This window comes from Gasterosteus aculeatus, chromosome X (genome assembly GCF_964276395.1).
Source record: "Gasterosteus aculeatus chromosome X, fGasAcu3.hap1.1, whole genome shotgun sequence".
Classification (NCBI taxonomy): domain Eukaryota; kingdom Metazoa; phylum Chordata; class Actinopteri; order Perciformes; family Gasterosteidae; genus Gasterosteus; species Gasterosteus aculeatus.
The window spans coordinates 5,679,381-5,696,125 of record NC_135698.1 but is presented as its reverse complement, the minus strand read 5'-3'; the positions used below and the strand labels follow the sequence as shown (position 1 = coordinate 5,696,125).

General features: G+C 41.6%; 2 protein-coding genes across 6 annotated transcripts; both read right to left on the bottom strand.

The window, feature by feature from the left end:
* Positions 1 to 989: 989 nt before the first annotated feature.
* Positions 990 to 12,475, bottom strand: LOC120809814 (cytochrome P450 2F2). 5 transcript variants are annotated; one of them, XM_040163910.2, is made up of 13 exons: positions 12,373 to 12,459; positions 11,260 to 11,290; positions 10,345 to 10,596; positions 9,599 to 9,761; positions 8,381 to 8,533; positions 8,099 to 8,259; positions 4,486 to 4,554; positions 4,248 to 4,352; positions 3,547 to 3,682; positions 3,366 to 3,451; positions 3,050 to 3,151; positions 2,786 to 2,927; positions 990 to 2,380 (listed from the first exon to the last, which is right to left on the bottom strand). In XM_040163910.2, the coding sequence occupies exons 3-13, from the start codon at positions 10,504 to 10,506 to the stop codon at positions 2,181 to 2,183; spliced, it is 1,479 nt and encodes a 492-aa protein (XP_040019844.2). In that variant the 5' UTR covers positions 10,507 to 10,596; positions 11,260 to 11,290; positions 12,373 to 12,459; the 3' UTR covers positions 990 to 2,180. The 5 variants fall into 5 exon arrangements, with proteins under 5 accessions (XP_040019844.2, XP_077938229.1, XP_077938228.1 ...); XM_078082103.1 differs by having other exon boundaries at positions 10,345 to 10,438; positions 12,373 to 12,445; XM_078082102.1 differs by lacking the exon at positions 11,260 to 11,290 and having other exon boundaries at positions 12,373 to 12,475.
* On the bottom strand, positions 12,464 to 16,745 carry LOC120831733 (putative RNA-directed DNA polymerase from transposon BS). Its single transcript, XM_078082062.1, has one exon. It carries the CDS (start codon positions 16,319 to 16,321, stop codon positions 12,566 to 12,568), a length of 3,756 nt encoding a protein of 1,251 aa, XP_077938188.1. The 5' UTR covers positions 16,322 to 16,745; the 3' UTR covers positions 12,464 to 12,565.

The window sequence follows — 16,745 nt, the reverse complement described above, 5'->3', positions numbered from 1 at the left end:
GTGAACATAGATCAAACCAATCCGTATGATACCATATTAATTGATAACTCAATATACTTTATTTTTTACAAAACATCCAGTGTTTCGGTAAGTGACAGCACTAGACAAAACTGTATAATATTTCCTCAACCTTATTACTTAATCTCAACTCATAACATACCTTTGTTGGGAATATTACAAACAAAAATGTTTTGTGATAAATAGATTTTTTTTTTTGAAGACATAACTGTTCATCCAGAAACATTCAAACTACTGTGATAGTCTCTCTTTGTCCAGCCTTATTTCTTAGCCACTGGTACCACCATGTGATTTCTGTTCCTGATGTACCAGTACTTGCGGTGTGTGTAAGAAACGTTCTTTCATGAGAGACATTCCCTGTACATGCAAGCTTTAGCATGAGTGTCACAGCACAACTCCGCTGCGGCTTTGCTCAAACTCTATGAGTTAATAATACCGAGGTGCTTGAACATGTCTGCTTCCATTTGGGCATTGTCATGCAGTTTGCAGACACATGTCTCCCTGTTGTTGATGTTTGGGGCAACAATCCACAAGGTTCTGTCTTACAGAAAAGCGAATAGGGCAGCTTGAGATGAGGCCTCTCCAGCAATAACTTCTGATTCAGCATCGTGTCAGAGAGGAACCTCTTTTGTTTCTCCTTTTTGAATCTTGAATCTTAATGAAACTTTTGTCATCTCGACTTAAGAACATTTTGACTATGTCCATGGTCTTTTTATTACCAGTTCTCTAAAAAATGAACCTTGGCTGTGGCTTACAGTCTTGTTGTAGACTTTGTGGGAGATACCTACTGTTTTTCTGAGCAACTTCACAAGTTTGTATTGTGTGTAAGCCGCACCGGTCTATAAGCCGCAGAAAAAAGACTGCTGACGCAGAGTCGTCCGTGCCACCAAAGTATATGAGTTGAATACAGATGCAGATCAACCTGTAATCATATGTGAAAGCATTTTATGGAATGAAAAATTCCATCAAAATAAATGACAAAATACAATGTTTTATTAACATCTCACTACAAGACTCCATATCTGCATGATAGCATAATCCTTCCAAAACTATTTCAAGTAATTGCAAATATATGAATGAAAATACATTCATGGTATTATGTCACAACACTGCGTAAAATGTTTTGTTTGCATTTATGCACGCAAAAATATTGGTGATGTTTAGGGTATCCTCATTGTTTGGCTTACAATTCTTCAAGGTTAGGAGAGATTTGTTGTAATGGTTACAGTTCTAAACACATTTGGGTGTTAATTTAATACACAAGTATAGAGTAAGTATATGTTGGTGCCTAACATGTTTGATTAGTCCACTATGTAGTAGGTTTGCCAACTGACCCCTGGTTGGCATAATTCTCTATTGCATTGTAAGGTGTCATAGCTGGCAATCAGCTAGTGGCAGCCTGAAAAAAAACATGCAATGGGAGAATATAGACCATACTGGGCTTTGTGTGGTCTGATAATCTATGGGGGAGGCAGCTTAGTTTGTTAGGCTGCACTCTTTGCCGCAACACAGGAAAAGCAAAAAAGCCACTACCTGAGAGGAAGGATACAGAAAAATGCCATTGATGTTAAGAAATACAAACAGAAAGGGACAAGCTTTTGCAACTCTAAATACAAGGTTCAAATACACTAAGAAGGAGTGAGAGACTTAAGAAGCATACAGATAAAAATATTAGTGATAGACAGGGAGTTATGATTACCCCTAGACATGCACACTAATTTTTAAACAATAAGAAATCCCTCAGGTCAAGCTAAGCCAAAGTGCAAATAGTGGAAAGGTAATGCTTATAGCCACAGTCTATAACTGGTGGGTCACACTCAACACCAAGCAATTTTGAACAGGCAGGAGGTAAGCCAGCTAAAGGCAGGGAAAGACTAGAAAATTAGATTATATTTATACGAGAGTAGTGTATTTCCTCAGTATAAAGCTTTAATTAATACAACAACGATCTTGTTTTGTGTCCAGAAAGACCAAGTGTTGGCAACCAGTTCCATAGCAAAACGTGTTTTAGCGCATAGCATTCACCGGTGATGCTTTTGAAACAAGTATGTTTTATTGATTGTTAAAGGTGATGAATGTAGGTTAAGTAAGTAAGTTAAGTAAGTGATGTCCACTTAATAGTTACATCAACATGTTGTTTGCTGGTTGGTTAAAACAATTCATTAATGTGGGATTTTCTGCGATACCCGGAGTTGGACCTTCATGCGATAAGGTTTGGGAGTCAGAGTGACCCCATAGACTGGAGTGAAGTCTGGCTCTCCTGCATCCTCAGGCCAGATGAACTTAAACTTCCTCAGCAGCGTCACCGTAAAGAGGAAGAGTTCCATACGGGCCAGACCCTCTCCGAGACACATCCGAGGGCCTGAAACATACAGAATACAATATAAAAAAGAGCTCACGGTCATGGACTTAACCTCTTCATGTTGTTTGTTTCTTATGCTCTCCTACCCCCACTACTCTCTACCCTCAACGCCCCACTAAAACACTGCTGCCAGAATGGACGGTTGACTCCACTGCAGTGGATCAAGCTTTCAGTTTCAGTCACGGAGTGTAACACTTTTCCCACTTTTTAGAGTAGGTTAAATACCTTCAATAAAGCTTATAGTTAAGGCTGGTTCAGGCTTGCCTAGAACAAGACTGCAATGAGACGTTCTAGCCAACAACCGGTGTTACATATTATACAGATTCTGAAGCCACCTCAGGCCATTTCGTTACTGTGATATTGGTCTACATGAATATAATCGTTTTGACGAGAATTGGAACCTACCTGCAGAGAAAGGCATGAAGGCCTCTGGTTTCACAAACTCTCCCTGGTCATTGAGGAAGTTTTCAGGGTTGAATTCATTTGGGAATTTCCATTGGCCCTCCTCATTCAGCACTGAAGTGAGATTAGGGATGATCAGAGTACCCTGTGGACAAGACATGAATTAAAAGAGGAATGAATAATTTGCAGAGATGTATATTCCCAGCAGAGACGCCTAAATTGTTTTACACAATAGTGACAGAAAAGACAAGAGCAGTTGATTCTTACTTTGGGGATGGAATATCCATTGAGCTCTGTGTCTTTAGTTGTAGAGTGGAAGATGCTGAGTGGGACAGTGTTGGCTACTCTCTGGAATTCATGGATTACGGCCTGGATAAAGAAATATTTAAATATCATGTTCCCATACTTAAATACCGGCTCTCAAAAGATCAGCCACACAAAAAAAGCAGCAAAATGTGAACTAGCACGAGGATTGTTATATATGTGAAATGTGAATTGAATTTACCCCAAGGATGTACCCACGGGTGAACATCCCAAAAATAAATCCAAGATTTATTGGCTATGAGAAAAGTGTGGGATTTACCTGCACATAAGGCATGTTGTTTCTGTCCTCAGAACTGGCCTGATCCTTTCCCTCCAGCACCATGTCTATCTCCTGCTGACACCGCTCTGACAAAACATGAAGGATGATAATAAAAATTTGCAGTATTACTAAAATCTGATACAAACAATTAGGAGCATTCAATTGTAGAATATTTGCATACCTTGTACATGTGGGTAGTTCATTAAGTAAAGGAAACCAGTAAGAAGGGTGTTGGAAGTAGTGTCAGTCCCAGCAAAGTGAAGATCTAGGATATACATAGTGAGCTGTGCTTCTGAAAAGGACGAACGATCACCCGGCTAAAGAGAGGAGAATGATTGTTTTAAAACAAGAAATAAAGACGTTTCACACGCCAAACCAAAGTAAATGTGTAGTTTTCAACGTGAATGGCCTGTTTTTTCCAAGTGGTCAGTTAAAAGATTACGATGCAAATGGGAAACAAACCTGTAAGTGCATTATTAAATTATTCATTTTCATACCTTTAAACTCATAAAGGGTTGCGTCAAACCCCCAGGATTTATGAGAGACTTAAGTGTAGTCCAAAGTGAGCCAATGTAGAATGTAATAATATTCTTATATCTTATAAATTAGGTAGAGTGCAGTTTCATTTCATTAAACAAACTAAACCACATCCACAAGCTTTTACAACCAGGGTCTTTTGATTGTTCTGAGCAAAATCCAGTATCGGCAGTAATTTCAACTTGGAGTGAAAGGATGAAAAGTTGGAGACCTTTTAACGCCGATTGGCCAAGATTCGGCACGTCACATCAAAAAAAGAAATAATGCAAAGCTGACAACATCACCAAATTTGCAAGTATGCATAATTCATAAATGTACCCATCTTTTCTGTGTTCTATGATTCACCTTATCCAGCCAATCCAAGTAGCAGTCAACAAAGTCTCGCGGCTCTCCAGGCACTCTCGTCTGCTTGTGCTCATTCATCAAAGATTTTGCAATTTTCCGGCATGTCTGAAAAAAATTCAAGTCAACATTCAAAATGTATGTTATATTTCTTCATTTTTAATTTACAAGATGCATGCATGCAGAGAGAGAGAAAGAGAGAGAGAGAGAGAGGAAGAGAGAGAGAGGGCGCTTAACCTACCTCCACATTCTTAAAGGCCCGTCTGAAGGGAAGTGGCAGGCTTCTGATCAAAGGAAAAGAGTCATAAATCTGTGTAAATGAAAAGAAAACATAAATTTACAGTAGGTTATTTAAAACCAAACATGTATATTCTGCATCTTGGCATAAATTGGTCTGAACAAATTATTTTATTATCACATATGGGCTAAGATTCTGTGCTGGAAAACAACTCCTCTGTGAGTCAAGGCGAGTAGGTATGTAAGGATACATAAATGAAAGTTGGAGGGACAGACAATCCATGCTTACGATGCAGTTTATTTGGACTATCAGTTACTTTAGTGTGGCTCTGGGAAACTTTGGACTGAAGGTCCGTATTACTTTATGAAAAATGTCATACTTTCAGATCTAATTGAATTAATTTGGTAATATGTGTGATTAAGAGAAATACTTTGACAGCAACACTTACTTACTTTAAAACCTGATTTTGAAACAAGCATTAATATCCCAAAAGGTTGAATAAAACATTACTAAGATAACATGCTGTTGTTTTCTCCTCTTCATTTTAGATATGCTGTTTACAACTAAGCATGTTGCAGGTTAAAATATCCTCCATCATACATTTGTTGGAATGCATTAAGCATTCCAAGTATTGTTCTTCGAATCTTTATTTCCGACTTTTTCTACTTCTTCCGCCGCACCTCTCAACTCCTTCACACTTTCAGCTATTAAAACCGTTAAAATATTAAAATATTCAGTTCTTCCATGGGAGGGGTGCTATGTCTTTTCAGCTTTCTAGCTCTTAAGCTTGAATTTATATAAATCAATAGTGATAACGTCACTTGATAGGCGTGGTATATGACGGAAAGTAGATTTGATCGCGCGAAAACTGAAAGCTAACCGCAAACAACAATGGAGGGCATACAGCCGATCCTGTTCTTGCTTCTCGATATGTGGCTGTTTGTCACAAGGAGACGACAATCTTTGTTTGAGCAAAGGCTACATGCTCCAAGTGTGTTACTTTCCCCTTGCGGCACACGCAAATGACGACACACACAAACAATCAACGTTCTGTCTAGCTCCACCCTTTAGTACCAAACAACTGTGCCAGGTACCCCAACGGAAGGGTACCCAAAAAGTGGTACGATACGGTTCGGATTTTTGGTACCATTCTCAACTTTTGGCAGTGGAGACACAAATAAAAGGGTATCGACCCGACCCGTACCGTACCGCTCGGTGGAAACGCGCCAAAAGTGTCCCTGAGCAAGACACCTAACCCCCAATTGCTCCCCGGGCAAAATGTAAGAACCATGGGTTAAAAAAGTGTAAGTCGCTTTGGATAAAAGCGTCAGCTAAATGACATGTAATGTAATATTTCTTCACATGGTTTTCCAATGGAGATCATTTTCAAATCCTCTTAAACTTTCAGATTTTCAGCTTTGACAATCTTTCAGCTACAAACACCATTTCAACTTTCAAATGTTGACACAAGTCTCAACAATTTAATGAAAAAACTGCTTGTTGATATCTATTCTACTTTTTTCATAATCACTGATTATGTTTCACTAGTTCTTCGGTCCGTTTCTGAGTTTTACATGAGTGTGTATTGCGTGTCTTAGAGTGAGAGCTGGAGATGCTAGAGTGTAGAGCAGTGTCAGAATCTGGTTAAAAAAATATGGAACTTCTGTCCTCAGAGCCAAAGTATACACTTTTGAGACTTCATTTTAGGTGAAAGTGTTGGCATGGTTGTGCTGATTGGATTAATGTGGCTAAGGAATCCCAGAGTTCTTTAGTGATGGCTTCAGGAGTGTTAGAATGACACAACCTCTGCCAAAAGCCCCATAGGCTCCAATACAAATCTGCCGACATATTTCTCAAAAAAGAAGGTACACGTTTTGTAAACTGCGACAGGAGCCGTATTTATTACTGGACAGACATAAAAACCACATTCTTGCGTTCGGTAGAGTCTTGCGTCTCTCACAACGTCTTATTTTTTAGATAGCTGTTATAGTTTTTGCGCTGGTGGACACTTGTTTGAGGTGTGGATTCTGTGTAACTCGCTGTCCGGTCTCTGCCCTTTTCAGCAGCTCGTTAATGAACCCAGCTGCGCCGTTGCCGTGGATACTCGCACACACGCTGCAGTATCTCTGTCTGTGACTCACAGCTGCTCCTATTACCTGATTAGTGGAGTCACATGACGCAGCTATGCTTTCTGTCAACAGACTAACATGATGAAGACACCCTCCCCTGACCTCTTCTCACTGTTAATCACTCACTCAGTCTGTCTGTCTGTCGGTCTTTCTCCCCTCCTCTCACTCATCACTTTGTCACTTGTCACTTTGTCTCTTACTTGTTCGTTAGTGCACTTTATGCTTAATATTTTTCTTTTTAATATTTAAATTTTTGTAACTTTATTCCCTTGTTTTATACTAACCCATAGCCTTATTCTACTAACCCATTGCATTAGCGTTTCATTCCACTTTATTTTATTACTTGTGCACTGTTGTCTTGTCTGTCTACTGTCGCGCACTAACCGCCAAGACAAATTCCTTGTATGTTTGACATATTTTGGCTAATAAATGTTTCCTGATTCCTGATTCCTGATTAATCACCACCCAATACTTCCCCCCCTCCACCCTGACCTCTACTCACTCTTAATCAATCACTCAGTCTCTGTTTCTCCCTTCTCTCTATCTCTTCCTCATCAATATTACGAGTACTTCTAGTAGTACAACTAATACAACTGATACTTCTACTACCATACTACTAGTATTTCTACTGCTATTAATACTACAACTACTACTAATGTTATTACAAATACCACTATGGCTAATAGTATTAGTATTCCAGCTGTTTCTACTGCAATTGATATTAAACCTACTATTACTACTTCTACTGCTAATACCACAATTACAACTATAACTAATACAACTACTAATATTACTACAAACTATTTAAAACTACGTTTTAGTCTTTATACTTTAAAATAATTTCAGATTTTCTTATGCCTGTATTAACAGCAATGTTTTAATATTAATTTTCTTTTGCAATATTTCAATATTTATTTCAGCTATTTTCATTTCTGCTTTTTCAGCAAATCTATTGAAATTCCATGCAGCTTCTCTCATTTCTGTATTTTCAGCAATTCCAAATTAATTTCAGCTTCTCAAATATCTGTAATTTTAGCAAATGTATTACAAATTCCTTTCAACTTTCTGTATTTTCAGCTATTTTTAAAAATTCAGTTCAGCTTTCAGCTTTTTGCATTCCAACGCATTTTCAGCAGGAAATGTATTTTCTAGTTTCAGTTATAAATGTGTTTTCCTCTGGGTGACAACATGGACGTTGGAAAAATTTGAGAGTTACTCTCGCGGTCTGACAATTGTCAGCTTTGCAAGCAACACTACCCTTAGCTCCAATTGTAGCTTTTTCATTTGGGCAATAGACAAACAAAACAAAAAGGCTGAGTATGTGGTAAACATTATACCTGCTAACAACCATCTTAGCCTGCTAAAGTTGGTTCTAATCACCACCGATCAATGAACTACGGCCCCACTGAGCCGCAAGCTTAACTGAAGTCAGATTTATCTGATATTTCTGAGCGACATTTGAAGGCAGACGCATGCCTATAACTCACCATAGCCCATGGCCCATTGGCTATCTTGGCATTCTCAGTGAAGCATTGAACAACTGTTTTGATAGTCTCATCCTCATACTCAAAGCGTTTTCCAAATAGAACCTGGCAGATGATGTTGGAGGCCGCATTATGAAACATGTTTTGAGGACTGAAGGATTTGCCTGGAAAAGACAAAATGTCCACTTTAGTAAAACACTGTAATATTATCGAATATTAGTAATTTGATGTCAGTGTCCCTGATTAAAGTGAACGCTGCCATCCATGGGAGGACAGATGACATACCAATGCTCTTCTCCAGCGTGTCCACAGTATATTGTATCTCTCCATGAATCCTCTCCTCCATGCTGTCCTTCCCCATTCCAAAGTTCCTCAAGTTCATCAGAGCAAAGCGACGTTGCTCCTTCCAACTAGAACCGTAATCTGTCATGACCAGTCCTACAATAGGCACAAAAGTGTCACAAAAACAGTTGTAGGAGTCTGAAATAGAAATGTCTCAAGATATCACTGTTTACTTTGATTATAGCAGAGTTTTTCCAGAGCTCGTTTACTTTCTAGCATGATTTATCTTTTCCTCTCCTCAGTATGTTAATGAGAAGATAGCTGGTTCCTTCAATGCATAAGACCATGTTGGTACTTTCTTACACAAGTACTAGAATGACTTTGCGTGTCACCATCTCATTTGCATTTGGACTAATTGTTTAATGTTGTGCAATGAAAGGGCTTTTACAGCCAACAGAATTGAATGGAGTCTGACTTTAAGTAAATAAAAAGAGGAACAACTTGGCTTTCGGAAAAGACTTTGTTGTTGTAACAATATAGAGTGCCGCCTAACATGTGAGTGGGCAACTGCAGGACAAGTGCATACAAGTTTGATGACTGATGAATGGACGTCAAGGTTTGATGAAGAAAGACGATAAGTCCTCTCCAGCCCTGCCTCTTTTTCTCTGGTTAACTGAATTGTGAAACATACATCAGTTACATAAGACAATTCTTTTTTTCCCTCCTTTTGATTAGAGAGGTGCGTTCAAACCAAATGCAGCTGCTCTGTATTAAACACAAACTTGAAGCAAGATCCTATAACCCCGATTTAGGCCTCCCTTCACTGGTTACCAGTAAGTGTGGGATTTATCGCCTTTAAAAGGCACTTTGGGGTTTACGTCCTAGTCATATTGCTGAATTGCTGCCCCGTGAGCCAGATCATTCAACAACGGTGATTCTAGTCTACGAGTTACCTTCATTTATAGCTCAGGTGCCTGCTTCTACCTTCTCCATAGTCCCTATTATGCTGTCGAATAGGTTCCATGTACTTTGTAATAATAACGGCAATAAAAAAAACTGCACACTGACCCTTGTTTTAACAACATATATACACTAGTGACTCTCCCATCCCTATATGGACATATTTAAGTGAACATAGGAATGTCGGGTTGTTTTTTTTAAATCAGCTATGGTGGATGACAAATTCATTCATTGTCCATTGAAACATCATGTCTGTCCTACCTTCCCTCTCGCTGCTGTCATTGATCAATAGGTCTTGGGGTCTTCCAGCGAAATCGACACCCTTGGTCACCAAAGCCTCCTTTATGGTCTTCATCTCATTAATGACTACTACTGGTTTGGGACCGAGAAATAAACTATAGACATTTCCATAGGTCTTCCTCAACTGGGAGAAAAGCAGATGACATGGTAGTGTTTTAAATCATGTAACTTCAGATGGTTATTTACTTCCAGCAATTCAATAAAATCAAAAAAAAGTTTTCTGATATTGTTAGATCTTTATCCTCTAACCTGGGAAATCACGTTCGCAGCATTAAAAATATTGGACAAACTTAAGCAGACTCATCACTCAGTCAAACAAATTAAGATTAAATAATGCAAACATTAAGAGAAAGCTAACAGCACATTACATTAAGCACCTGGCCTTTGGCCTTGCAACTTTGTGTGAAAGTTAGGCAACGGCTAATATGTATGCATGACCTTAGCCACAGTTTGGCTATAGTCCAGTAGTTAAGTACACACTGTCAACTCTATAAAAAAAATAATAATAATCACCTTTTGAGAGTACACTTTACCCTTAGAAGCATATCTAACAGTGCAAAGACTTTGGCGCACATGTTTTTATTTTACATATCTTGCCAAAGGTTGAAGTGTTGAAATGTTCAACACATTTTGTGATAGTGATTACATTCATACAATTACAAGTGAATGTATTGGAAGAGCCACATCGTCAGTTTCAGCTGTCTTACCCTCTCAAAGTCCTTCAGGGGGTTCTCTAGGCTCAGGTCCAAAATGTTCCCCAGTATCGGCCAGACTGGGGGTCCCGGTGGAAAGTTCTTGGGCCTTCGGGATTTGAGTTGAATGACGATGAAGACAATGCAGATTAACAGCAGGATTATTGACGCAAACATGGTGGAAGGGACTGAACTGAAGAGTTTACTGGCTTTCTGCGAGTATTTCTCGGTTCTGAATGCTTACTCCTGTAGTTATGTTTGGCTCACCTGTGGTAAAAGGTGAGTGGGAAAATCAAATAGAAACAGGTTACACTTTGAGAGGCATATATTCTTCAGGATTTGGCTTGAATTGTCCACAAAAATTTCAGTTTATATATTACTAAACTTTTTCCATAGCCACAAAGCTAAATTATTCTCATGGCTTTGTTAATAGAGCTAACCAGTTACACAATACAACATAGATTTTTTTTTTTCAAATACTGTAATTAAAAATTAGAGGTACCAGCTTCCACATTCCAGAAAGAAATATACATTTTTAAACTACTTCAATTATTCATCAGATTGTTCCATACGAAAAACATATGAAGAGCGTCCACGATACCGTATCTTATAAATAATGACTGATGCAAAATATGCCAAACAATTTATACTTGCAGCTTCTCAAAACTACTTTTTATTTTAGTTTTATTATTTCTATAGATAATCTTTTGACCTGCAGTCCAAAACTCAAAACTCTATACGTCACTCACCCCAAATGACGTCATTTTATTTATTTTATTTACGTTGGGTTCAATTCCATTAAGGAGCCGAAGCGCAGCGGCTGCTCGCGCCGATGAGCGACGCGTCCTGCAGAAAATGGAGGCGACCTGAGTGAGGCTGCCTCTTTACGCAGAAGAAGTTGGTACCGAAACAAACATTTGCCAAACATACCACTGAGAGTCTTCATCCTCAAAGTCTAAACCTGGAAAAAAAGAAAAAGTCTTACCTCATACTTATACTGCTTATTACAGCGTGGATCGGAATCACTGTTAACCCCCAGCTATGGACAAAACCACTGCGCACAGAACGCGACTCTACTGGCTGCCGTTGTTTCCTGTGGTTACGCAACGATCTTATTTGCACAGTTACTCCCTCTGAACACGATGTATAGCCAGCAGTGATACAGGCCATACATGCACATTGGGTGTGGTCTAACTTCCACACAATATAACAAAGGCGTGAAATATTTGCAGCCCCGACAGCAAAAGCAGTTGAAAGGGAAACATACTGTGGTGCACATTAATGCTGCAAAATGAAAAATATGATTAAGTGGTTGACTAATAGCAAAGACGTTTGCTGAAAATCTATGTTTAAATAATAGAATGGTCTATGAGGAAACTGCATCTAAACATTGGGGAAAAACAGATCCACGGTATTTTTACATCTGGTTGGTTTCCATTAGTAAAAGGCTTTTATAGAGGGGGTGGATCCGTGTACCTTTTGATCTCTTTTACCGTAAAAACGAAAACAGTTTTTCTCGTTTTTCGTTTTAAATCAAAAGCGGTAAATAGGTAGTGGGCGGCCGTTTTCTCGTTTGTCGTTTAGAACCTTCCATTAATCCCTTTTTTTGGCCCATAAAAAGAAAATACGAGGCGTAGCCGCCAAACCGGAAGTACGTCGATTTTCACAGTAAGAATCAACGCAAGTTGTGTGCTAGAAATACGTCTGCATGCCAGCGGTAACCAAGGTAACAGGAGAAAAGTTCATTAATTAATATAAATAAATAATCATGGTCCGACGGGATGTAATAGAAACAGTAGTTGACTACACGCAGATGTATTTTAATTCATCCATATACTCATCGGTTCACCGTTTGATGGAATATAGTTAACTGTAGTAGCAATCTTAGGTTTGCTGCCCCTTTAGCTGGCTTGTTGTTGTTCTTTGCCATCAGGCACAGGTGGGAGTGATGTTTCAACGCAGACACACAAAAGATTTTCCAGCGATGATTGTGGTTGAGGTTTGTAATTGATTGCAGGCAATTGTATAAACAGATGAACATACCGGTTGAACGTGCTCCAATTGATGGTGGTCTGTCTTCGTGGTCTGGTGAGAACTGTCTGGTGATCACCTACCTGTCCCTCGCTTCCTTCTTTCTTTCTTCTTCTTTTTTGTTTACTGGCAGATCGCACCAACTTAAAGGTGCATATACCGCCACCTACTGCACTGGAGTGTGAGGCCGGTCACGGCCTCCCTTCTATATCCTGTTGTACAGCCCCGTGTTCCTGAGAAAAATAAATACTGCCTTCATTACTGCCTCCTTCCCTTTTCCACCCCCAAGCACCCCACCTAAGTCCCAGCCCCGCTTTGTCTCCCTGACACTACCATACAACACCACCCTCTCCTTATCATACCTCCCACAGACAAACAGTACATGCTCAACTGTTTCCACCACCTCACATCTATCACACAAACCTGTGTCATGTTTTGCCACCACTCTCAACGTGCCATTCAACCCTGTGTGCCCATACCTTAACCTACTCCACACTACCTCTTCCCTCCTGCACCCCATCATTCCCCCAACCTCCTTCACTGACCTATTTATACCCCGGAAGTGCCTCCCTTTACCACCTTCACCCCACTGTCTCTCCCACTCCGCAATCCCTGCTTCCCGTATCAACGACTTAACCTCCCTGCGCCCTAACGACACCCTTACATCCACCTCAGTCCTCCTTACAGCACTCTTTGCCACCATGTCAGCCACCTCATTACCCCCCACTCCAGCATGCGCAGGAACCCAGCAGAACCTCACCTCTACTCCCTGTCTCTCCAACCCCAGCAATATCCCCATCAGTTCTCCCAGTAGGTCTTCCCTGTCAGACCTACCATCCAGAACACTGCTTAACACTGCTGCTGAGTCTGAACATATCAGCACCCTACATGGTGTCACATCCTCCACCCATCTCAACCCAATGATCATAGCCACCATCTCTGCTGTATACACCGACACATTATCAGTGACTCTTTTACAGATACTCACACTGAACTCAGGCACATGCACTCCTGCACCCGCTCTACCCCCATTCACTACCTTAGCTCCATCAGTGTACACCCTTACAAAACCATAAAACCGTTTACAGACATACTTCTCCACACACACACTCACGTCCCCCTTGCCCCACTCCCTCCTCTCCTCCATCATGCCTACATCCACTTTTGGCATCGGGAACATCCACGGAGGGATGGGCCCCAATGCAATCGCTGGCCCTATCTCTATCCCCTCCAAGCCATACTCTGTCACTTTCTGCCCTATTGTCCACCCATACATCCTCAAACTACTCTTGTCCCTCTCCCAACACTCCCTAGTTGCCACAACCGCCGTGTGGCTTTCAGCACACCCCTTCAGCCTGCCCCAATACGACAGCGCCAACTTGTCCCTCCTCAAGCTCAGTGGCAATTCCCCTGTATCCACCTGCAACACCACTACTGGAGTGGTCCTGATAGCCCCCACACACAGCCTCAGTGCTCGTGACTGCACCCTGTCCAATCGCTGCATCACCGTCTTGGCCGCAGCTCCATAAATAAAACACCCATAGTCTATCGTGGATCTTACCAGTGCCTGATACATACACAACAGTGTCCTCCTATCTGCCCCCCAGTCTACACCTGCCACAGCCCTCATCAGATTCAGCACCTTCCTGCACTTCTGTTCTATAAACTCCACATGTTTCCTCCATGTGAGCCTTCCGTCAAACCATAATCCCAAATATTTAAACTCTAACACCCTTCCCAATTCTTGGCCATACATGTGTAACCGAACCTCCCCCACCCTCCTTCTCGAGTACACCATGAAACACGATTTAGTCACCGACATCCTAAAACCCCATCTCTTGGACCATTCCTCCACCACATCCACCGCCTCTTGCATCTTCCTCATTACAAACTTTTCATTCTTACCTCTCTTCCACAAAGCCCCATCATCTGCATATAGTGCCCTACCCATACCTCTCCCTACATCCCTAAACACATCGTCGATCATGATTGTAAACAACACAGGGCTAATCACACTGCCCTGTGGGGTGCCATTAGCAACCTCATACCTCTCTGACAATATTGTCCCAACCCTCACCTGTATGTACCTGTCAAACAAGAAATCCAGAATCCAATTATACATTCTGCCCTCAACTCCCAATGCACTTAACTTCATTAACACCCCCTCTCTCCACATAGTGTCATACGCCTTCTCTATATCAAAGTACACCACCACCATCTTCTCCTTCATAGCAAGTGCCTTGGCTATTTCTGTGCTAACCACCACCAGTGCATCCATAGTAGACCTTCCTCTCCTGAACCCACTCTGTGCTTCACTCATCAATCCCTTACTTTCCAGGTAGAATATCAATCTTTTCACTATCATCTTCTCCATCAGTTTACATAGGTTTGAGGTCAACGCTATTGGTCTATAGCTATCCACCTTCCCTGGATCTTTACCCGGTTTAGCAAACGGCAGTACTACCGCCTGCTTCCACCCGTCCGGCAGCACCCCAGTCCTCCACACCTTGTTAAACAGCCCTACTATAGCTTCCATTACATTATCAGGTGCCTTGTTCACCATCTCATATCCTACCCTGTCCTCTCCCGGTGCCGAACGCCTGCATCCTACCAGTGCCTTAGTCAGCTCAAACTTAGTGAATTCCGCATCCATCACTTCCTCCGTCCCTGCCTTCTTATGCAACACATCTCCCTTTTGTTTTAATATCTCGCATCTCCTCCTCTTACTCTCCTCACATAGGTGCTCGCCACTGTGAACCTTCGCAAATGCTACCCCCAACGCATCCGCCTTTTCCTTACCTGTCATAGCAATTGCATCCCCCACCACCAACACTGGTATTTCCGCATTTCCTCCTTTCCCCAACATTTTCCGGAACATTTTCCACACCCTGCCAATGTCCGTCCCCCTCCCAATGGTAGAGCAGAACTCACGCCATGCTTCCCTTTTAGCTCTCTTTATTGTTCTCCTTGTCTCTGCCCTTTTACGTTGAAACTCCAACACATTCGTATCTGTCATGCTTCTCCTCAGTGCCCTAAACGCCTTGTTCCTCTCACGTACTCTTTTGGAGCATTCATCAGTCCACCACGGTACCACCCTCCTCCTACCACCTCCCTTACTAACTGGAATAGCCACCTCTGCTGCTGCCACTAGCATGCTTGTCAGTTCCTGAGCACATTCATTCACTGATCCCTCCATTGTCAACTTCCGTCCTTCCCTCTCACACAAGTACTTGAACTTGATCCAATCAGCCTTCTCATAACACCACCTCTTGCCATGCCCTCTGCTCTGCATACATACACCAGCCTCAAACCTACAAACAATAGGGTAATGATCACTCCCTACAGTGGAGTCTCTCATCACTCGCCACTCACACCTCCCTGCCATAGCCGCAGACACCCACATTAGATCTAAACAGGACTCAGTCCCTTTCCCTATATTTACCCTAGTACCGCCCCCCTCATTAACACATACCATCCCACAACCCTCCATATATTCCTCCACCACTGCCCCATTACCATCCGTGTGTCCACTTCCCCATATCTCATTATGTGCATTAAAGTCCCCACACCAAATCATCTTTCCACCCCCACCACACCTACCCATTACATCTAACTGCTCTGCACTTAGAGGCTTACACGGGTTATAAAAATTTAACACCACTATGCCGCCTTCCTTCCTGCACACCTCTATCCCGACACACTCTGCATCACTTACCTCCACTACTCTGTATGCCAGTCCGTCCTCAACAAACGTAGCACATCCCCCACCTCCACCCTCTATCCTATCCTTCCTTACCGCATGAAACCCTGGAATTGCAAACTCCAGCATTGGTTTTAGCCACGTTTCCTGCACACAAATTACATTTGGCACTACATCTAACCCATATACATATCTCTTGAACTCCTGCCCGTTAGCTACTAAGCTTCTTGCATTCCATTGTAACACCACCAGTGACATCATTTACTACTGATATCCACATCCCCACTCTTGGGCTGTGCCAACATCCCATGTAACATCTCCCCTGTTACTTCCATAATCCCCATAAACTCCTTAGCAGCCCTAACAACCATCTCAATCCGTGCCGACTTTTTCTTCACCTGTTCACTCATATTAAGAATATGACACATAAATGCCAAAAAATCCACCCGTTTCACCACCAGTGTCTCTTCTGTAACTGAGCATCCCCCATGACTACACTTCTTATCTCCCCCCTCCACCACCTGCCCCTCCCCTCTCCCTGTGATCACTCCTGGCTGTTCCTGGGCTCTTATTTCTTGTTCCCTCCTGCTGCCTTGGCTTTTTCTTGCTGCCTCTGCATATGTTACTTTATTTACTATCTTGTATCTCTGTACCTCTGCCTCTTTTCTCTGCACAATACACCCCC

Bases quoted from the DNA above. Each gene is read 5' to 3' on its own strand.
- LOC120809814 (XM_040163908.2), bottom strand. From the start codon at position 11,499: ATGGCCTGTATCACTGCTGGCTATACATCGTGTTCAGAGGGAGTAACT. The intron at 3,683-4,247 runs GTGAATCATAGA...TCCTCTCTTTAG, and splicing joins ACTTGGATTGGCTGGATAAG to CCGGGTGATCGTTCGTCCTT. The intron at 2,928-3,049 runs GTAAGAATCAAC...TCTTGTCCACAG, and splicing joins ATGGATATTCCATCCCCAAA to GGTACTCTGATCATCCCTAA.
- LOC120831733 (XM_078082062.1), bottom strand. From the start codon at position 16,321: ATGATGTCACTGGTGGTGTTACAATGGAATGCAAGAAGCTTAGTAGCT.